The 20928-nt window shown below is 36.2% G+C and overlaps 1 protein-coding gene across 1 annotated transcript; it reads left to right on the top strand.

The window, feature by feature from the left end:
* Nucleotides 1-360: 360 nt before the first annotated feature.
* LOC128567205 (keratin-associated protein 7-1) lies at nucleotides 361-721 on the top strand. Its single transcript, XM_053564214.1, has one exon. It carries the CDS (start codon nucleotides 389-391, stop codon nucleotides 650-652), a length of 264 nt encoding a protein of 87 aa, XP_053420189.1. The 5' UTR covers nucleotides 361-388; the 3' UTR covers nucleotides 653-721.
* Nucleotides 722-20928: the final 20207 nt, after the last annotated feature.

Below are 20928 nucleotides of genomic sequence, written 5' to 3' on the forward strand. Positions count from 1 at the left end.
TATTCTAGCCTTGTCAATTGAGAGGAATTTATTAATATAATCAGAGGATTTTAAAGAGTTACACATGATGCAATGAGAACAGTAGTTAAACTCTGGGACACTGACAAAAAGAATTCAATTGCGTCATGTCAAGTATGGTTGCTAGCTTTGAAGTTAGAACCCAGAAAAGCCAACAAAAATGTGGGGAATGAGTCTGTGGGTTCCTTTATTTGTGTTTTATTAGAGAATAATGAAATTACTTATGCAAATCAGTGGGAAGGTGTTTAGATTGGCATGTTGTGTCCACCAGCTTGAGGTATATAAAGCCCTGTGCAGAAGGAGACCTTCATTCGCACTTGGGTGTCTTGTTCTTCACAGTCCATCCCAATCCTTCTAGGCTTCTGCTACCATGACTCGCTTCTTCTGCTGTGGAAACTACTTCCCAGGCTATCCTTGCTATGGGACCAACTTTCACAGGAACTTCAGAGCCACCCCCCTGAACTGTGTTGTGCCTCTTGGTTCTCCCCTGAACTATGGTTTTGGATGCACTGGCTACGGCTCCCTGGGCTACAGTTTTGGTGGTAGCAACTTCAACGACATGAGTGGTTGCTATGGTGGCAATTTCTGCAGGCCATGGGGCTCTGGCTCTGGCTTTGGCTACAGCACCTACTAATGAACCAACGGCTCCAGCAACTATGGAACTCCCAATCAACTCTCAGTGCATAGAACAACCTGAAGAGCAATGACTGTCTTCCTGTGTCCCAATGGGCATGGGCAATATGTCTTCCATCTTTTCGCTGACTTCCTGCTGTGGTCCTCATCTTCTATGATGCTGGGCGAGTCACTAAAATGTTGAACTGATGATAGTCATCTGCAGCCAAAGGAAGCAAGATATATTTTTCTGCCATCCATGAATTTCTGCAGTGAAGCAAGTTTTTTTCTCCCAAGGTTGCTCTTCTCATGGATTATTAACTTCTACATGGACGTACTATGAATTGGGTATGGGTAGGAAGGGGTTTTGCTGTTAGTCTCCTAATAAATTTATTTCATTCAGCATGCATACTTTTGTTCTGGTTATTTATTTTACTGTGTTTTATGCTCTTGAATTCATCAGCTAGTTTCAACTTGTAACAGTTGACTTTAACCAAATTATATTCTGATTTTAGACTGTACAACCAGGATAGTGTGGTACATAAAGATTTTTATATCAATATTTAAGTTTAAAAAATCCGTCTAGAAACAGTCCAAATTTAACCCAAATATACTCCAATTGTTGGTGTTTCTCTATCACTGATTATAAATAAGAACATTTCTTAGCTGCTGAATGGTAAAAACAATTCCTTCCTCCTCTCACTAGTGACACAATTCCATTTTGGTTCATTTCTTCTTTCCTACTGTTTATAGAACTCATGTATGGTGAGATTTGAACCCCACAAATTGTTAGAAGAATTATAATTAAATAGCCTTACCTATGAAGCTCTGTCTTTAGAAATTCCTAAGTTTTGGTCACTAAAAGGGAGACAGAGGGTAGAGCAAGATGGCAGACTAGAGAAAACTTCTTTGCAGCTGTGTGTGGGGAGATTGGGGACAAAGGACTCCGGGCACTTTTGGCTTGTGGGCTCTGCACAGAAATGTCCCTTTGGGGGCACAAGGAGGCAGCAGGAGACTTCAGAACCCCAGGAAGAGGTCAGAAGCAGTGGAGAAGCAGCACAAGGGCAAATACTTGTGTGCTGGCAGAAGCTGGCCAGTGTGTTGGAGGTGGCAGTTTACAGACAGAGAAGGCCTGCCCTGTGGGGGAGTGTTTTTTTTGGACCTGGGGACTTAGTTGAGTTATTTTGAGAGAGGTTGGCTGAGCAAGCAAGTGATTTTGAAAAGCACCCAGGGGCTAAAACTGAACCAGCCACAGAGAGTGGAGCTCCCATTGTTTGGCTGCACACTGGGCGCAGCTATTTTGGGAAAGCTTCTTTGCAGAACCAGCCCTCGGGATCCTAGGGTGAGGCAAGTTCTGGAGTGCCTGATAATTTGGGCAGCCACTCATGGAGAGATTTGAGCAAAACACACTTACATGGGAAAGCAACTGCATGGCCAAGGGACATGGTTTGGAAAGGTCAAAGCATGTTTGTTAAGCAGGCTCACAAGAGTTTTAGGCTCCTAACCCTGTGGAGATTGAGGGCAAAATAGGAAGACAGGACCAGGTCTCCTCAGCAAGACAGATGCTTCCAGCCTCCATATTGTATAGCTATATCAGTGTTGTGATTAGTGTCTCATACTCCAGGAGATCTCCTATTGCTCAGGCAATATATGGAGATTATATATATATATATTTTTCTTTGTAAAATTCTTTTTTCAACTTTTTTTCACCCTAGATTTTTTTTTCTCTTGTAATTATACTTTTTCATTCTTTCCTTCTTCAACAATAAAGTCTCAATTTTTTCTAGTTTTAATGCTCCTGTTATTCCTCCCCCACCCCCAATTGTATCCCTTAAGGTTTTTTGTTTGGTTTTGATTTATAATATTTTTGTTTTTCTTCTCTATTTGGTGGAGGTCTAGTTTGTGTCTTCTCAGGCTGGCAAAGAGCTGACCTTGAGGGACCCATCAAACCCCTCTCCTCAGAGGCTGGGATGTGTGAGTCTGGGTCAAAGTACCCTACTATACATAACTATTACTCCTACAGGCTGGATGATTGGAGGAAAAAGCTCAAGCTAACTACAGGAAACATATCTAGCCTTGAAGGGCAAAGTAAGACTCAGGGTGAAGGGATAGAAAACAATATTTCAGACAAATGGAAATCAGAAGAAAGGAGGGGTCACAATCTTATTTTCAGATACAAGTGGATTTAAAGCAACTAAAGAAAAAAAAGAACAAAGATGGTCATTTTATATTGGTGCAAAAACATTACAACAAGAAGACATTTTCAATTATAAATATTTATGCACCCAACTTAAAGCTCCCAGATTTATGAAAAAGATCTTAATTAGTCTGAGTTATATGATACCCTATAGTAGGGGACTTTAACACTCAGAGCTGGAAAGCTCCTCTAAACAGAAACTAAACAAAGATATAAGGGACTTAAATGTGACCCTAGAAGAACTGTGCTTAATAGGCATATACGGAACACACCATCCCAAAGGTAAGGAATATACATTCTTCTCATCAGCACAAGGAACATTCTTCAAAATAGATCATATTCTAGGACACAAATCAAACTTCAACAAAATCAAAATAATTAAAATTATACTTTGTATCTTCTCTGACCACAAGGTAATAAAGGTGGAATTCAACTCCAACAAAAATTTTCCCACACAAAGGCATAAAAACTAAACAAACTTATTCTGACAGTTGGGTTAAAAAAGAGATAAAAAGGGCCAGGTGTTTTGACTCACACCTGTAATCATAACACTTTGGAAGCTGAGGCTGGTGGATTGCCTGAGCTTACAGGTTCAAGATCAGCCTGAGCCAGGACAAGACCTCGTCTCTAAAAATAGCCAGGTGTTGTGGCAGGTGCCTATAGTCCCACCTACTTGGGAGGCTGAGGCAAGAGAATTGATTGACCCCAAGAGTTTGAGGTTGCTGTGAGCTATGACACCATTGCACTCTACAAAGGGTGACAAAGTGAAACTCTATCTCAAAAAAAAAAAAAAAAAGAAAGAAAAAAATCATTAACTTCTTTGAGCATAACAATAGTAAAACACAAACTACCAAAACCTGTGGGGCACTGCAAAAGTCAGCCTAACAGGGCAATTTATCTCATCAGATGCCTATATCTGAAAAACCGAAAGAGAGCACACCAACAATCTAATGAATCATCTTAAAGAAATGGAAAAAGAAGAGCAATCCAATGTCAAATCTAATAGTGAAAAATAAATAACCAAAATTATATCAGAAATAAATGAAATTAAAAACAAAAGAATCATAAAGTGAATGAAATAAAAAGTTGGTTCTTTGGAAAGACAAAATAAAATAGATAAAACATTTACCAGCTAAACAGAAATAGAAAAGTAAAATCTTTAATAGTCTTAATCAGAAATTAAGGGAGAAATAACAACTCATACCACAGAGATATAAGGGATTATTTCTGACTACTACCAAAAACTCTATGCCCAGAAATTTGACAATGTGGAGGAAATGTACCAATACGTGGACTCACATAATTTCCCTAGACTTAAGGAAAAAGTAAATTTCTCGAACAGACCAATATCAAGCACTGAGATTGCAGAAACAATAAAAAGACTTATAATAACAACAAGAAAAACCCAGGACCAGATGTCTTCCTACCAGAATTCTATCACACCTTCAAAGACGAGCTTGTACCTATACTGTAGAACCTACTCCAAAACATTGGGAAGGAAGGAACCCTCCCCACTACATTCTATGAAGCAAACATCACCTTGATTTCAAAACCAAGAAAGGACCCAACTAAAAAGGAGAACAACAGATCAATTTCAGTAATGAATATTGATTCAAACATACTCAATAAAATCTTAGCTAATAGATTGCAGCTACACATTAAGAAAATCATACATCATGATCAAGTAGTCTCCATCCCAGGGATACAAGCCTGGTTTACCATATGCAAATCCATAAATGTAACCCACTATTTCACACAAGCAAAAGCAAAGACCATATGATCCTCTCAATAGATGCAGAAAAGCATTTGATAAAGTTCAGCATCCTTTTCTAACAAGAATACTTAAGAAAATAGGGATGAAGGCACATTTCTTAAGCTGATCGAAGTTGTCTATGACCAACCCATCATACTGAAATGAGTAAAACTGAAAGCTTTTCCACTTAGAACTGGAACTGGACAAAGATGTCCACTATTGCAATTATTATTCCTTATTGTGCTGGAAGTTCTAGCCAATGCAATCAGGCAAGAGAAGGATATAAAGGGCCTCCAAGTGGGGGTAGAATAGGTCAAACTCTTGTTGTTTGCTGATGATATGATCTTATACTCAGAAAACCCTAGAGACTCAACCACAAAACTCCTAGAAGTTATCAGGAAGTACACATGTCTCAGGGTATAAAATCAATGTCCATCAATTGGTAGTCTTTGTGTATACTGATAACAGCCAAGTTAAGAAGAAAATCTAAGACAAAATTAACTTCACAGTAGCCTCAAAGAAAATTAAGTATTTAGGAATATACCTAACAAAAGAGGTGAAAGATCTTTACAAGAGAATTATGAAATCCTAAGAAAATAAATAGCAGAATATATTAACAAAGGGAAGAACATACCATACTCTTGGCTGGGAAGAATCAACATTGTCAAATTTCTACACAAAGAATCTACAGATTCAATGCAATCCCCATTAAAATATCAGCATCATATTTTACAGAACTGGAAAAAATAGTACTTCATTATGTATAGAACCAGAAAAAAAACCCATATAGCCAAGGCTATTCTTGGTAATAAAAACAAAGCTGGAGGCATCATCCTACCAAACTTCAGGCTATATTACAAGTCTATGGTAATCAAAACAGCATGATATTTGCACAAAAAATAGAGACATAGACGTGGAACAGAATAGAAAACCAAGAGATGGAATCAGTCTTTAGTTACTGTCTGATCAAACAAACAAAGGCATACACTGGGGAAAAGAATCCCTATTCAATAAATGATGCTGAGAGGTTTGAATAACCACATGTAAAATACTGAAACTGGACCCACACCTTTCATCACTTACAATAATTGAATCAAAAAATGGATAAAAGATTTAAATCTAAGACACAAAATGACAAAAATATTAGAAGAAAGTGTCAGAAAAACTCTTGATGATGTTGGAGTGGGGAAAGATTTTACGAGAAAGATTCCAGGGGCCATTGCAACAATAAAAATTAACAAATGGACTTAATTAAGCTGAAAAGCTTCTGCATAGCTAAGGGCAAAACAAGTAAAGCAAAAAGACAACCTTCAGAACGAGAAAAGATACTTTCAGTGTATTAATCTGACAAAAAGTTGAAAACTAGAATCTAAAGAGAACTCATATTAATCAACCAAAAGAGAGCAAGCAATCCCATCTACCACTGGGCAAGAGATATGAAGAGATACGATGGAGACAGAAGAATGGCTAACCATTGAAAAAATGCTCATCACCCATGTTCATCAGAATAATGCAAATCAAAACCACTCTGAGATATCACTAAACTCCAGTGAGAACAGCCCACATCACAAAGTCTCAAAGCTGCAGATGCTGGTGTGGATGTGGAGAGAAGGCAACAGTTTTAAACTGTTGGCGGGACTGCAAACTAATACAACCTTTTTGGAAGGAAGTATGGGGAATCCGCAAAGAACTGAAATTAGACCTCCCATTTGATCCTGCAATCCTATTACTAGGCATCTACCTAGAAGGAGAAAAAATTATCTTATCATAAGGACATTTACACTAAATTGTTTATTGCAGCTCAATTTATAATCACCAAAAATGTGGAAGCAACCTAAATGCCCATCAACCCAGAAATGGATTAACAAGCTGTAGTATACGTACACCACGGAATACTTACTATTCAGCCATTAAAAAGATGAAGACTTTACATCTTTTGTATTAACCTGGATAGAGTTGGAACACTTTCTTCTTAGGAAAGTATCACAAGAATGGAGAAGCAAGAATCCAATGTACTCAATTCTAATATGAAGCCAGTAGACGATCTAATACACACCCACATAAGTAAAAAACTCAAATCAATTCAAGGTCGGGGGCCAGGGAATAAGGGAGTGGGGAGAAGGGAGGAGAGAGGTGGATGGGGGGTTATGGTGTATGGCATATCTCTTGGGTGTGGGACACAATTATAAGAGGGACTTTACCTAACAAATGCAACTGTGTAACCTAATTCTTTGTGCCCTCAATGAAACTGAAGCAATAAATAAAAAAAAGGAAAAATAAAAGGGAAGACCTGCTAAAATCACATAGCATTTTCCCCTATTTTTTGATAGATGGGTTTTATTCTCCTTACCTTCTTCACCTTAATTAGACATATAGTGAGTATTGGAGCAAATTGTATTGGAACAAATGGGGCATTTGTTCTTTGAAATGACAGGTGACATCAAAAGCACTTGAAATGATATGTGGTCTGTACTTAGAAAATGCTCCTTGTCTTGTTTATTGAGAAATCTGTGCTTTATTGAAGCAACATTCTTTGTATTTGAATTAAAGCTCTCTTTTTTTTTTGTAGAGACAGAGTCTCACTGTACCGCCCTCGGGTAGAGTGCCGTGGCCTCACACGGCTCACAGCAACCTCTAACTCTTGGGCTTACACAATTTCTCTTGCCTGAGCCTCCCGAGCAGCTGGGACTACAGGCGCCCGCCACAACACCTGGCTATTTTTTTGTTGCAGTTTGGCCGGGGCTGGGTTTGAACCCGCCACCCTCAGCATATGGGGCCGGCGCCCTACTCACTGAGCCACAGGCGCTGCCCTGAATTAGAGCTCATTTATTCACATATCAAGTATTTATTGTAGTCTTGCAACAGAGAAAGGAGCTCAATTAATTGTTCATTGACTTGATTTATTAAATCTCTCATTTATGGGTGAAAAATATTGCACTGTCCAATGCAAAGTTCATTCTTCATGCATCAAGTATTATTGGACTCTGGCTACTGTATTGAGAATTTTGTGGCTATAAACTCACCGAAGCAGAGACTTTGGACTGAAAAGCTGACAACATCACATAACTACAACAGCAAACATTGTCCTAAGATTTGAGGACACAAAGCTATGTGTGTGGACACACTTAAACAGGTAAATGAACTTATTTAATATTTAAAAAGCCTTTAATAGTCTTCTAATAAAGGAGACTATTGCCAATTAATGTGCTATAAGTGATTATCCAAAGATAGGTAGATGTTCCTCACTCATTTCCTTCCCAGGAGTCAAAATAGATGGGAGCATGTGATAAGACAAACACACACACACTCACATACACAGTATTTTAGGATATCATAGAAGGCAAGAAGTTAGGGTATACAAACACAACCATGAGAGGGAGTAAGAGTTACCCATCAGGGCAGATATGACTGCAAAAGGGGAACAGAATAGAGCTATCTGAAGGTGAAATGTATTATCACTGGCAGTTCCAGGAGGATCAGGTCCTAAATGGGTGATTTGAGATCTATCCTAGTTTTAAGAATCTGGATTCTACAATCGTGGCTGACATTTATCTTCTGTTTTAAGCTCATAATTGTTTTGTATTTTGTTAATTAGATAATTTCTTTTAATTTTGAAAATTCTGGGCTTACAGAAAACTTGTTATAATATTGCAAAAAAGTACTACATTCACAGATTTTTTAAATGTTTATATTTTACCCCACTTTATCACTATATATATTATACATATATGCGGTATGATATATGTATATAGTGTTGTATATTTATATTTTTGTATGGATGTGTGTATATATCCACCAAGAATACATTGTAGCATTATTCCATTTACCTTAATAACAAAGGCAATATAATTATGAAAAATTAGAAATTTAATATGTGTTTAATATTATTGTGTAACCCACAGGGCATATTCAAATTTAGTCAATTCTTCTATTGAAGAACTGGATTCCAACTGTAACCTGTACAGTTACTTTTTCCCCTATTTCAGGATACAATCCAGTATTAAGTATATCTCTTTAATCTCCTTTGATCTGGGGCCAGTTCCTCAGCCTTTTTCTACCTTTCCTGACCTCAAGAAATTTGAAGAATGCACACCAATTATTTTATAGAATGTCCTTTGATTTGGGTTTGTCTGGCTTTCCTTATGATTAGATTCATATTGTGTGTTTTTAGTAGACATGCCATAGAAGTGATGCTGTATCCTTCGCACGTACTATCAGGAAGCACCTTATGTTGGTTTGTGTAAATTTGGTTGATATTAACTTTGCTCACTTGGTGAAAGTAGTGTCATTCAAATTTCTTTACTGTAAAGCTGCTCTTTTATGTTTTGTAATCAATTGTGTGTTTATACTTTGGCGCCACATAAATGCCCTATTTCTTATTAAATTTTCACCCTTTAATTTTAGGATCCATTCATGATTTTCTAATTTTATAAATCCTTTTGCATTTATTAGTTGACATTCCATTACAGAAAAAGTTCTCTTTCCCCCTATTTTTTGGTTTGTTTATTGACATGTATCACTATTTATATGGTACATTTAATATGGGCTTATGGATTCTTATGTTTCTCAATATGTTAAAATCCACTAATATTTATTTTGATATTTAAGTTGTCCCAGATTTGGATAGCAGGGACACTGTGATATTGATGTCTGTAAGTACTTTGGAAATGGACCCCATAACTATCTGATCATTATTTTTTGGCTCAGCAAGATATTCCAGGATCCTTTTGAATTTTTCTGCTCCACTGACTGAATCAGGGATTTCTCCCAGGAGCCTTAGATCCTGTAAGTGGAGACTGGTATTTAGGAGGTGACATATGAGTGTTAAGTGTGTTCATTGCTGTCCTGTTACTGCTATGTATTGTGTACTCTGACAATTGTTGCTATGGTTGCTAATCATTCTTTTGGATTTAAAAAGGACATACTCAGAAGCTGCCCTGGAGCTCTGTGTATGGGGACAGACTTCAATGAGGTTAGGATTTGCTTTAATGTAAGAGAGGGGCTGGAAGGGGGTTTTCAATGACAGAATGGAAAGGTCTTTTGTTCTATAGACCAAGTAACCACCCCAGCATCCCCAGGACTCCCTGTTCTTCAACTAGATTTTCATTTAACAACCGTATCTCTGGCATTTGTTCTTAGTTTTGGGAATCCTAGTTCTGTCTGGGAAGATTGGCTTACACCTTGATTGTAGCTGTCTCTTCTCATAGTTCCTGCCCTGGCTTCCTTCTTTTTTCTTTTCATCCTCCAGAAATTTAGTTAATCTTTCCCCAATTGATATGGTTGATATTGTCTCTGAAATTCTCTCTGTTGTTGCTGACTTCCACCGCTTTTATTCCTTTACTACAATTTAATAGATTCTGGGTAAAGAGAGGGGGGTAATCTCTTGGGCAATCTGCCTATGTAGAAGCTAAAGAATTATAAATCCCTCAAAGAAGAACAAGAAGGTATTAAAAAAATTACAATAACAACTTGCCTTTTTCTGTAGTAACAAAGTGACAGATGCAATAATATATAATTCCTTATTTGTATAATATTTCTTCTTTTTTCAAACAAATTTTATTTTTTATTTATTTATATTTTTAAATATTATAAGTATGTAATAGCTGTATGTAGAGGGGACATGTGATATTTTGATACACATACAATGTATATTTATCAAATCAGAATAATTAAGGTGGGTATCCATCACTTTAAGCATTTATCATTTATTTGTGTAAGGAACATTCTACTTCCACTCTTTTAATTATTTTAAAATATGTCATAATTTATTATTGACTATAGTCTCTCTGTTGTGCTATCAAATATTGTCCTATTGAGTTTTTGGCACTCCTTATGTATGCTACTTACTAATCCCTTGTCAGATTGATAGTTTGCAAATATTTTCTCCCATTCTGTGGGTTGTCTTTTCATTTTGTTGATTGCTTCCCTTGCCATGTAGAAGCTTATTAGATTGATATGATCCCGTTTGTATAATTGTTTTTTCATTGCCTGTGCTTTTGTGGTATTATTCAAGAAATCATTGCCTAGACCAGCGGTTCTCAACCTGTGGGTTGTGACCCCTTTGTAACAATGAAAATACATCCTGCATATCAGATATTTACATTACAATTCACAACAGTAGCAAAATTACAGTTATGAAGTAGCAACAAAAATCATTTTATTTTTGGGGGTCACCACAACATGAGGAACTTTATTAAAGAGTCACGACATTAGGAGGCATTAGGAAGGTGGAGAACCGCTGGCCTAGACAATTGTCCTGAAGTATTTCCCCAGTGTTTGGTTTTAGTGGATTGATAGTTTCATGTCTTATATTTATGTCTTTAATCCATTTTTGATTTTATTTTTGTATATGGCAAGAGGTAAGGGTCTAGATTCATTCTTCTCGATATCAATATCCAGTTTTCCCAGCACCATTCATTAAAGAGACTGTCCTTGACACATTGTATGTTCTTGGCAACTGTGTCAAAGAAAAACTCCCTATAGATATGCAGATTTACTACTGATTTTGGTGTATTGATTAAGTATCTTGCAACTTTAATGAATTTATTAGTTCTAATAGTTTTTTTGTAGAGTGTTTAGATTTATCTAGATATAAGATCATATCAACTCTAAATGAGTATAATTTGACTTTTTTCTTTCCAGCTGGATACTGTTTATTTCTTTCTCTTGGCTGATTGCTCTAGAGAGAGCTATGTTGTTTAATAGTGGTAAAAGTGGGCAACTTTTTCTCATCAAGATCTTAGGGGAAAAGCTGTCAGTTTTTCCCCATTCAGTAGATACTAGCTGTGGATCTGCCATAAACAGCATTTATTGTGTTGAGGTATCTTTTATAGCCAGTTTTTTGAGTTTTTACATTCAGTGTTATTATGTATGGGCAAGGACTTACTACTGCAATATTATTTGATTTCTGGTTGTTTAATGGTCCTCTCTTCCTTCCTTCTTTTGTATAAAAATGATTTTCTTTGATAGTGTGTTTTAATTTCTTGCTCTTTATTATTTATATATCTGTTATAGGTTTTTTTGAATTGAGGTTCCCACAAGTCTTGCAAAAACATTTTATAACTAATTCTTTTAAACAGATCACAAATGAATTCTGCTTATAAACAAACAAACAAAGGGAAACCTAAAATAAACTTTACACTTTAACTTCACTCCCCCCATTTTGGACTCTTTATTATTTCAATATATATATTTTTATACCACGTCTCCCAAAAAGTTGTTGTAGTTAATATTTTTCGTAGGTTTATCTTTTCATCTTCCTACTCAAGATATAAGCAGTTCAAACACCACAATTCCACCACAATACTATATTTTGTTTCTGTGTATTTACTGCTACAAATGACTTTTATACCTTCAGCTGATTTCTTACTGTTCATCAACGTCCTTTTCTGTCAGATTGAAGAACTTCCGTTAACATTTCTTGTAGGGTGGGCTGGGTGTTGATGAAATCCCTCAGGTTTTGTTTGTCTGACAAAGTCTTTATTTCTCCTTCATCTTTGGAAGCCATTTTTGCAGTACATAATATTCTAGCATTAAGGGTTCTTTCTTTAGCACCTTGAATACATTGTGCCGCTCTCTCCTGGCTAGCAAGGTTACCACTGAGAACTCTGCTTACACCTGTGTGGGAGCTCTTTTATATGACCTTTCTGTTTTTCTTGCTTCTCTTAAGACATTTTCTTAATCTGTGACCATTTGGGGCTTGATCAACATGATAAACCACAAAATATCTTGGTTAAAGGTTGTTAGGAGGGGTTTGTCTGCTATACATCAGAGAAATTTAAATCAAAAACGCCCTGTGATGTCACTGAACCCCAGTAAGATTAGCCCACATAACAAAGTCCCAAAACTGCAGATGTTGGCATGGATGTGAAGAGAAGGAAACACTTTTGCCCTGCTGGAGGGATTGCAAACTAATACAACCTTTATGGAAAGAAGTATGGAGAATCCTCAAAGAACTAAAAGTTGATATTCCATTTGATTCTGTTGAATTAGGTCATTTGGAGAGGATCAAAAGATACAGGGCTTTCTTCTGGATTGCAATACTATATTGATGTCCCATTGCTACCGAAACAAATTTCCACAAACTCAGTGGATTAAAACAACACAGATCTACTCTTACAGTTTGGGGGATCAGAAGTTCGAAATGGGTCTTACAGGGCTCAAATCAAGGTGTTGGTAGGACTGCATTTACTCTGGAGGCTCCGGAGAAGAATCCTTGCATTCTCCAGCTTCTTGCAGGGGCTCTCAAACTACGGCCTGTGGGCCACATGAGGCGGTGTGATTATATTTGTTCCTGTCTTGTATTTTTTTACTTCAAAATAAGATACGTACAGTGTGCATAGGAATTTGTTCATAGTTTTGTTTTTTTTTTTTTTTAAACTATAGTCCGGCCCTCCAACAGTCTGAGGGACAGTGAACTGGCCCCCTGTTTAAAAAGTTTGAGGACCTCTGTTTGAGGCTTCTGCCCCCATAGCTTCTAACTCTCTCCCTACTTCTGGTACTGAGTCTCCTGTCTCACTCTCCCACTTCTAAGGACCTTTGTGATAATATTGGGCCACCAGGATAATCCAGGATAACCTCCCTATCTTAATGTCAGCTGATTAACTGCCTTAACTTACCTTTGCTGTGTAGTATTCACAAGTTACAAGGATTAAATGCTAGCACCTTGAGGTACCATTATTATCCCTACCAATCTAGGACCAGGTGTTTGAATAACTTTTATTTAGTAGGTTGAATAAGGCTAGGTTTCAATTAGTAAAGAAGCAGCAACCAGCGAAGAGGATGTGTAGTCCTTGTCATTGGCACTGTGTTCTTTTTATCTCTCTTCTTAGACATGGTTATAGAGTGGTCTTTAGTTTGTCTCACTCTGTCGTTGTCAACAGACTGAACTCATCTGAATCAGGATTCCAAAACTTGTGTGTGGGAAATAGGGAATGCTCTGGTTCACCGTAAGGGTTCTTGGGATTGTTAATCTTTCTCATCAGTGCCTTCATTAACTGACAGCTCTAATTCCTCTTTATGCTGTGTATTCTGTAAGCTCCTTGAGGTCTAGCAGCACATTTTATTTATGTTATATTACTAGTTTTTTAGATCTTGGACACTTGATCAATATTTGTTGAATTAATACAGTTGTTGAAAACATCAGTGAAAAAGCCTAACCCCTTGTTACTCAAAATATGATGAAGACAGGAAATGTTGGCAAAAATCAAAAATCACCCTGTGCTTATACAAAATTCAGACTCTTGGGCCTCCCCCATACTAAATTAGACTCTGCCCTTGAACAAAATTCTCAGGTGATTTGTGTGCACATCAAGTTTCACATGTCTGGTCCTGTTGTTTCTTAACTCAAAGGAAGAAAGGAGAGAGATGATATATCTCACTGTTGATTCCAAAGTGTTGGTAAAATAGTATTAACATTTTTATCAAAAAATGCAAGCTTTTAAAATCTTTTTAATTATTTTTTTCTATACTTTTGTTCTATATTTGACTTATAGAAAAAAAGATTATACTTTTCACATCCATTGAGGATTGAAGAAAAGCACTTGAAATTGTAGCAAGAGATCTTTCTATTAGATAAAGGGAAATATTTCTTGATTTTAAGGCCTGTTAGGAGGGACTTCTCTGGGTATTCTATAAAACTAAATATGTTAAGTGTTGTTGTCTCTGAAAACATGCTGTGATTTCTCATGTACCAATTCCTTTTTAGTGACTTGCCTCCAAGGCTTCTGACATCATCTTTGACAATGGTATTGGCATTATTGTGCCTTGTTCCCTTTTCTTCTCTTTCCAATCATCCTCCACTCTTAGTGATCTACCTTATAAGTGCACCTTGCTATGTCCATTTTGAAGCCTCTATGTCCAGTGCACTGAGGTGCAACTCAGAATTTTTAAGAATTCCTTATGAAGAACCTTAAATGTTTTTAAAAATAAATCTTTGGAACACTGGTCGTAGTTTCTAGTTAAATTTAAATTTATTTGAATATTTAGTTTTGGTCAACACACACTGGATAAATAATACCTTTAGTGGATGAAACTTGCCATTTCATTTATTGTTTGGCAGTAATCGGAAACATTATTTTAAAGGTCATCAGAAGGATGTGCCCTTAGGCTTTTCGGAATCTAACAAATGAGTAAATAATTTGAAACACCATGATTCCATTCACCAATGCAGTGTTTTTCAAGCTTTTTTTTTTTTAAATATCACAGCACACTTGAACTTATAGTTAAACTTCTGCAACACACTTAAATTACATTGATTTAAAAAGAGTAAAAAAAGAATATACTTACTGTGCTTTGAACTTCTTTTGATAATAATTTGATTAATGATTGTTAAAAATTTTCATGGAACACCTAAGATCCTCTTAGGGCACGTAAGTTGAAAATCACTGCATCCGTGAGTCTGTCTTCACACTGAGGCCATACAATAGACCATAATTTTCTCATTCTTTATTCTTTCCACTCACTCAGTTTTCAGACTGATGATTTGGTTTAAATTTATACACATCCCTCATTTCTGGCTTTCGTGCTGTTTTTGTGTAATAAGAAGAGGACCTTAATTCCTTCATTTTGCATCCCCCCAAAAAGGATAGATTCTAAAAATGACCTTCCTATTCTACTGGTAGTTACAAGCTTGAAGCATAAACACGCCTTCCTTGGAATTGCTTTTCATGTTGATTATGAATCACATGTGAGGTCTGTCTGATCAGAGCCCATGAGCCTTTTATGCATCCAGGCATTGTTGTGGTGTCACATTATTTCTTAAGAAAACCACATAGGTTCTACATCAAATAGTAAGCTTCTTTAAGTAGGCGCTTGTTCTGATAATTAACAAAGTAGCTTCACAAATGTGGCTTAGCCCTAAAAGTGCGGTGGTAGCCAGTATTGAAATGTGTCTTAAATTAGCCCAAGACTTGGTCAGCAAGTTTTTGCCCTGTTACATGATACACTTTTTGGTGTATTGTCTGGCCATCATATTTGGCTTGCTGTGATCTTGACTTTAGATGAGTATTTCTTGTCTCGTTAGCTCAATTGACGTTTTGAGGTGGGTAATTCTTTATTGTGGGGAGATGTTCTATGCATTGTAGGATGTTTGGAAGCACGCTAGCCTCTACTCATTAGTAAGTAAAAACACTACCCACCCCTAGGCACGACAAACAAAAATGTCTCCAGACAAAATCAAATACCTTCTGGGGAGCAAAGTTGCCCATAATGATGTTACATCAAATCTGGTTCTTAAGTCTGGCTAAGAAGTTTTTTTCTTCTTAACCATTTTATATTCATTTCATTTTAGGTTGTGCGTTTTGTTCAAGAGGACACAATTTCAGGTACCTTACTAAAGAATAGGAAAACTTTCTCAAAGTATGACCAAAGTACCACCCTTATTGGAATCATCTGGGCTGCCTACTGAAAATTCAGATTCCTTGGCCCCACGTCAGACCCACAGACTCTGAACCTATGAGAATGGAGCTCAGAAATATTTCTTTTCACAAACTATCCTAGAAGATTCTTTCATAGATTAAACTTTAAAAACTATCATGGTATTTTTGTAAAGGTTTCACCATTTCTGCAGTTTCCATCACTGCACTTTGTTTTTTAAAGTGATGGCTGCTGGGAGCTCATTAATTTGTCTTAGCCGGATGTGTACTAAGTTGAGCAAAAGCGCTGTCTGTGGTCATGTGCCTAATTGACCAAATTCCAACAAAAGAGAGTTGAATGGTAATCTTGGCTCATCAGTGATTTTGGTGGGAGACTCATGTAATGTTAGGGCGGTATGTGGTGAGTCCTAGGACGTCAACATATCTTATTTTATAATTGGTTAATCCAGGTCCAGAAAAGTTATTTGCATAAATCCTCATGCAAGTGAGTAGCCAAGTTAGTTAGGTTTAGAATATTCTTTCATTAATTCATTCAACTGATATTTACTGAAAATCTGCATTATTCTCAGTAGTGAGCTCATAGCACTGAGGAATAAAGGGTAATGAAAAACACCATCTCTGCCCTCATGGAAACAAGCATGTCTGTGAGGCAGACAAAGATACGTCATGCAATTAAAGGTTCAATGGGCACTATGATAAGTACTACAAGTATGAGAAGGATGGTGACATTATAGAACTTTAGCTAATAGGAAAATGCATAAAGGCCTCGCAGACTAAGTGATTTAGCTGGCAGCTGAAGGTTGCCTGGCAATTGATAGGAAGAGAGGAAGGAAGAGAATTTTTTTTTTTTTTTCAGTTTTTGGCTGGGGCTGGGTTTGGACCAACCACCTCCAGTATATGGGACCGGCGCCCCACTCCTTTCAGCCACACGTGCTGCCTGAAAGACAATTTTCTGTAGAACAAATAGCTAGTGCCAAAGCTTGAGAGTGAGAGGAGCATAAATTTAAAGAAATAAAAGACAGCAAAGCTTAAGTAGAATAAGCTGAGTGAGAAATTTTAGGTCAGTTTAAAGATTAAAAAAAAAAAAAATGATCCTAAAAGGAATGGAAGCAATTGACATACTTTCTTCCTAAGAGTTGGATTTATATATTTATTTATATGTTGAGGAAAAATCCTTCTATGCCTCATAGAGGGAAAATTTTTATCACAAAAAGTTGAGTTTTGTCAAATTATTTTTCTGTATCTATGCAATGATCAAATAATTTTTATCTTTTACTCTGTTAATGTCATGAATCACATTCATTGATTTGTGCATATTAAACAATTGCTGTGTATCAAGGATAAATGCTATTTGACCTGCGTATGATCCTTTTCATGTGCTGTTGGTCTGGTTTGCTAGCCCTTTGTTGAGGATTTTTATATCTATGGTCATCAGGGATATTGGCTTGTGCTTTGCTTTTCTTGTGGTGTCCTTAACTGGCTTTGCTATCAGAGTGGTGCTGGCTTCATGAAATGAGCTTAGAAGTGTTTCTTCTTTGATTTTTGAAGGAATTGGAGAAGGATTGATATTAGTTCTTTAAATATTTTGTAGAATTCAGCAGTGAAGCTATCTGGTTCTAGATTTTTCTTTGTTGAGAGATATTTTATTACTGACTAAACTCATTACTTTTTACTGTTCTGTTCAGATTTTCTGTTTCTTCATAATTTATTCTTGTTGGGATGCATGTGTCTAGGGATTTATCCATTTCTTCTGGGTTATCCATATTTCCGTCAGATAGTTGTTCAAATTGTTCATAATAAAGTCTCTTATACTTTAAACTTCTGTGTTATCTGTTGTAACATCTCCTCTTTCATTTTTGATTTTGAGTCGTCTCACCTTTTTTCTTAGTCTAGCTAAAGATTTGTCAATTTAAAAAACTCAAATCTTAGTTTTCTTGATCTTTTCTATTGTTTTAGAGTATTTCTGCTATGATATTTATTTCCTTCTATTACACTGGACTTTGTTCTTCTTCTGCTTCCTTGAGGTGCAAAGTTAGGCTGTTCATTTGAGATATTTTTCCTAATCTAGAATTCATTGCTACAAACCTCTAAGAACTCATTTTGCTGCAGTCCATAGGTTTTGGCGTGCTTTGTTTCCAGTTTGGTTTGTGCCAAGATTTTTTCATTCTCTTGTGGACTTAATTGGTTTTTCAGAAAGGTATTATTTAAGTTGCACCTATTTGTGAATTTTTCAATTTTCCTCCTGTTTTTGATTTTTAGCTTCATACCACTGCAGTTGAAAAATACGCCTGATATGATTTCAATCTTCTTAAACTTGTTCAGACTTATTTTGTAGGCTAACATATGATCTATCCTTGAGAATGTTCTGTGTGTACATTTCTTGAGAAGAGTTTGTATTCTGTCGCTTTTGGATGAAATGCCTGTATTTGTTTGTTAGATTCATTTGGTCTAAATTGTAGTTCAAGGCCAATGTTTCCTCACTGGTTCTCTGACTTGATGACTTATTCATTGTTGAAAATGGAGTATTGAAGTCCCCTGCTATCATTATATTGCTGGCTATTTATTCCTTAGATCTAATATTTAATACCTTTGTATATTTAGGAGCTTTGATCTTGGTTACATATGTATTTAGAATTATGTTAATAATAATATTTAATAATATCTATTAATAAATTGACTTTATCATTAAATCATGACTTTGTTGTTTCCTGCTTCTATTTTAGTTTTAAAGTCTGTATTGTCTGACCTAAGTATAGTTAATCCTATTCTCTTTAGTTTCCATTTATGTATAATATCTTGTTCCATCTCTTCACTTTCAATCTACATGTGTCCTTGATAATGAAGTTGACCCTTGGTAGGCGGTGAATAGTTAGGTCTTGTTTTTTTTTTTAATCCATTCAGCTGTTCTATGTCTTTTATTTGGCATTTTAGTCCCTTTACATTTAATGTATTTATTAATAGGTAAAGACTTATTATTGCCATTTTGTCAATTGTTTTGGGGTTGTTTTATAGATCTTTTGTTCCTTTTTTCCTTTCTTGCTGTCTTCCTTTGCCATGTGATGATTTTCTGCAGTAATGTGCTTTTATGCCTTTCTTTTTGTCTTTTCTATAACTACTATAGGTTTTGATTTGTGGTTTACAATGAAGTTTGCATAAAACAGTCTATTTTTTTTTTTAATTGGGCATTCATTGAGAGTACAAAGAAACAGATTACATTGGTTACTTTTGTTAGGTAAAATGTCTATTTTAAACTAGTAGCAAATTAATTTTGCACACAAAAATCTCTTTGCTTTTGCTACCCCTCAACATTTTAAGGTTTTGATACCAATTTTTTGCCCCTTTTAATATTATGTATCCATTAGCAAATTATTGTAGATAAAATTCTTTTTAATACTTTTGTCCACAGAAATATAAGTGATTTATATGCTACCATTAGAAAATCAGAATATTCTCAATTTGATTATTTTTCTTTATGAGTGAGTTTTATACTTTCATATGTATTCCTACTCCTCATTAATATCCTTTCATGGCAGCATGAAGAACTCCTGTTGCATTTCACGTAAGGCAGATACAATAGTGATGGACTCTCAGATAGTGTTTGTCTGAGAAAGTTTTTATCTCCTCCTTATTTCTGAATGACTTTCCAGATAAAGTGTTGTTGGCTGGCAATTTTTTAATTTCAGTAATTTGAATATATTATTGCATTTTCTCCTAGCCTACTAGGATTTTGCTGAGAAGTTTGATTAATCCTGTATAGAAGTTCTCCTGTATGTGATGAAGCTCACCTGACAGTATGAAAATTCTCTTTGCTTTTGATTTTTGACAGTTGATCAGAATATGTCTTGGTAAAGTCTTCTTTGTTTGAACATGATTGTAGACCTTTGGTCCTCATGTAGTTGGATATCCATATCTCTCCACGGATATGGGAGGTTTTCAAACACTACTTTCTAAATAAGCTTTCTATTTCTTTCTCTTTTTTTCTTTTTAAATTTTCTTTTTCATTTTTGAGACAGAATCTGACTCTGTCACCCAGGGTAGAGTGCTGTGGAGTCTTTATAGCTCACAGCAACCTCAAGAGATCTTCTTGCCTCAGTCTCCCAAATAGCTTGGAACTACAGGCACCCGCCACCATGCCCAGCTAGTGTTCTTTTTTTTTTTTTTTTTAGTAGAGATGGGAGTCTCACTCTTGCTTAGGCTGGTCTTGAATTCCTGAGCTCAAGCAATCCACCTGCCTCAGCCTCCCAGAGTACTAGGATTATAAGCATGAGCCACCGTGCCAGCTCCCCCTTTCTCTTTCTTTTCTCCTTCTGAAAATTTCCATAATGCAAAAGCTAGCTCTTTTGATAGTGTCCTGTAAATCCTATAGACCTTTCTTAGTCTTTTTGTTCTTTTTTTCCCTGTGAGTGCAGAATTTCAAATGACCTGCTGTGGAGATTCTTTCTTTTGCTTGATTTTGTCTGCTATTAAAGCTCTCCATTGCATTTTTTAATTCAGTGTTTTGTTTTGTTGGCTCTAAAATTGATTAGTTTTTTTGTTTGTGCATATTTTCCATATCTTTGTTAAACTAATTTTGTTTGTGTTTTGTTTTCCTGATTTAATTACACCTTTATCTGTGTTCTCTTGTAACTTATTAAAATTTTTAGAACAATTATTTTGAATTATTTGTTAGGGAATTTGTGGATCTCCATTTCTAGTAAGTTACTAGAATTATTCTATTCCTTTGGTGGTGGTGTTTCCTTGATTCTTCCTGATCATTGTAGACTTGCATGGTCACCTCTTCCAGACTTTTTAGGTCGACCTTGGTAAGGATAGATCTTCATCTGTGGGTAAAGGGGGGATATTGGAGTGCACACTGGCACCAGGCACCAAGTGAGGGGTATGTGGTGGCTCTGGATCTGGAGGAGGGTGCAGTGACTCATCATTTCAGACAGTTGGGGACTGTAATATCAACAAGACAGCAAGAGCTGTGTGAA

This window comes from Nycticebus coucang, chromosome 16 (genome assembly GCF_027406575.1).
Source record: "Nycticebus coucang isolate mNycCou1 chromosome 16, mNycCou1.pri, whole genome shotgun sequence".
In the NCBI taxonomy this organism is placed as follows: domain Eukaryota; kingdom Metazoa; phylum Chordata; class Mammalia; order Primates; family Lorisidae; genus Nycticebus; species Nycticebus coucang.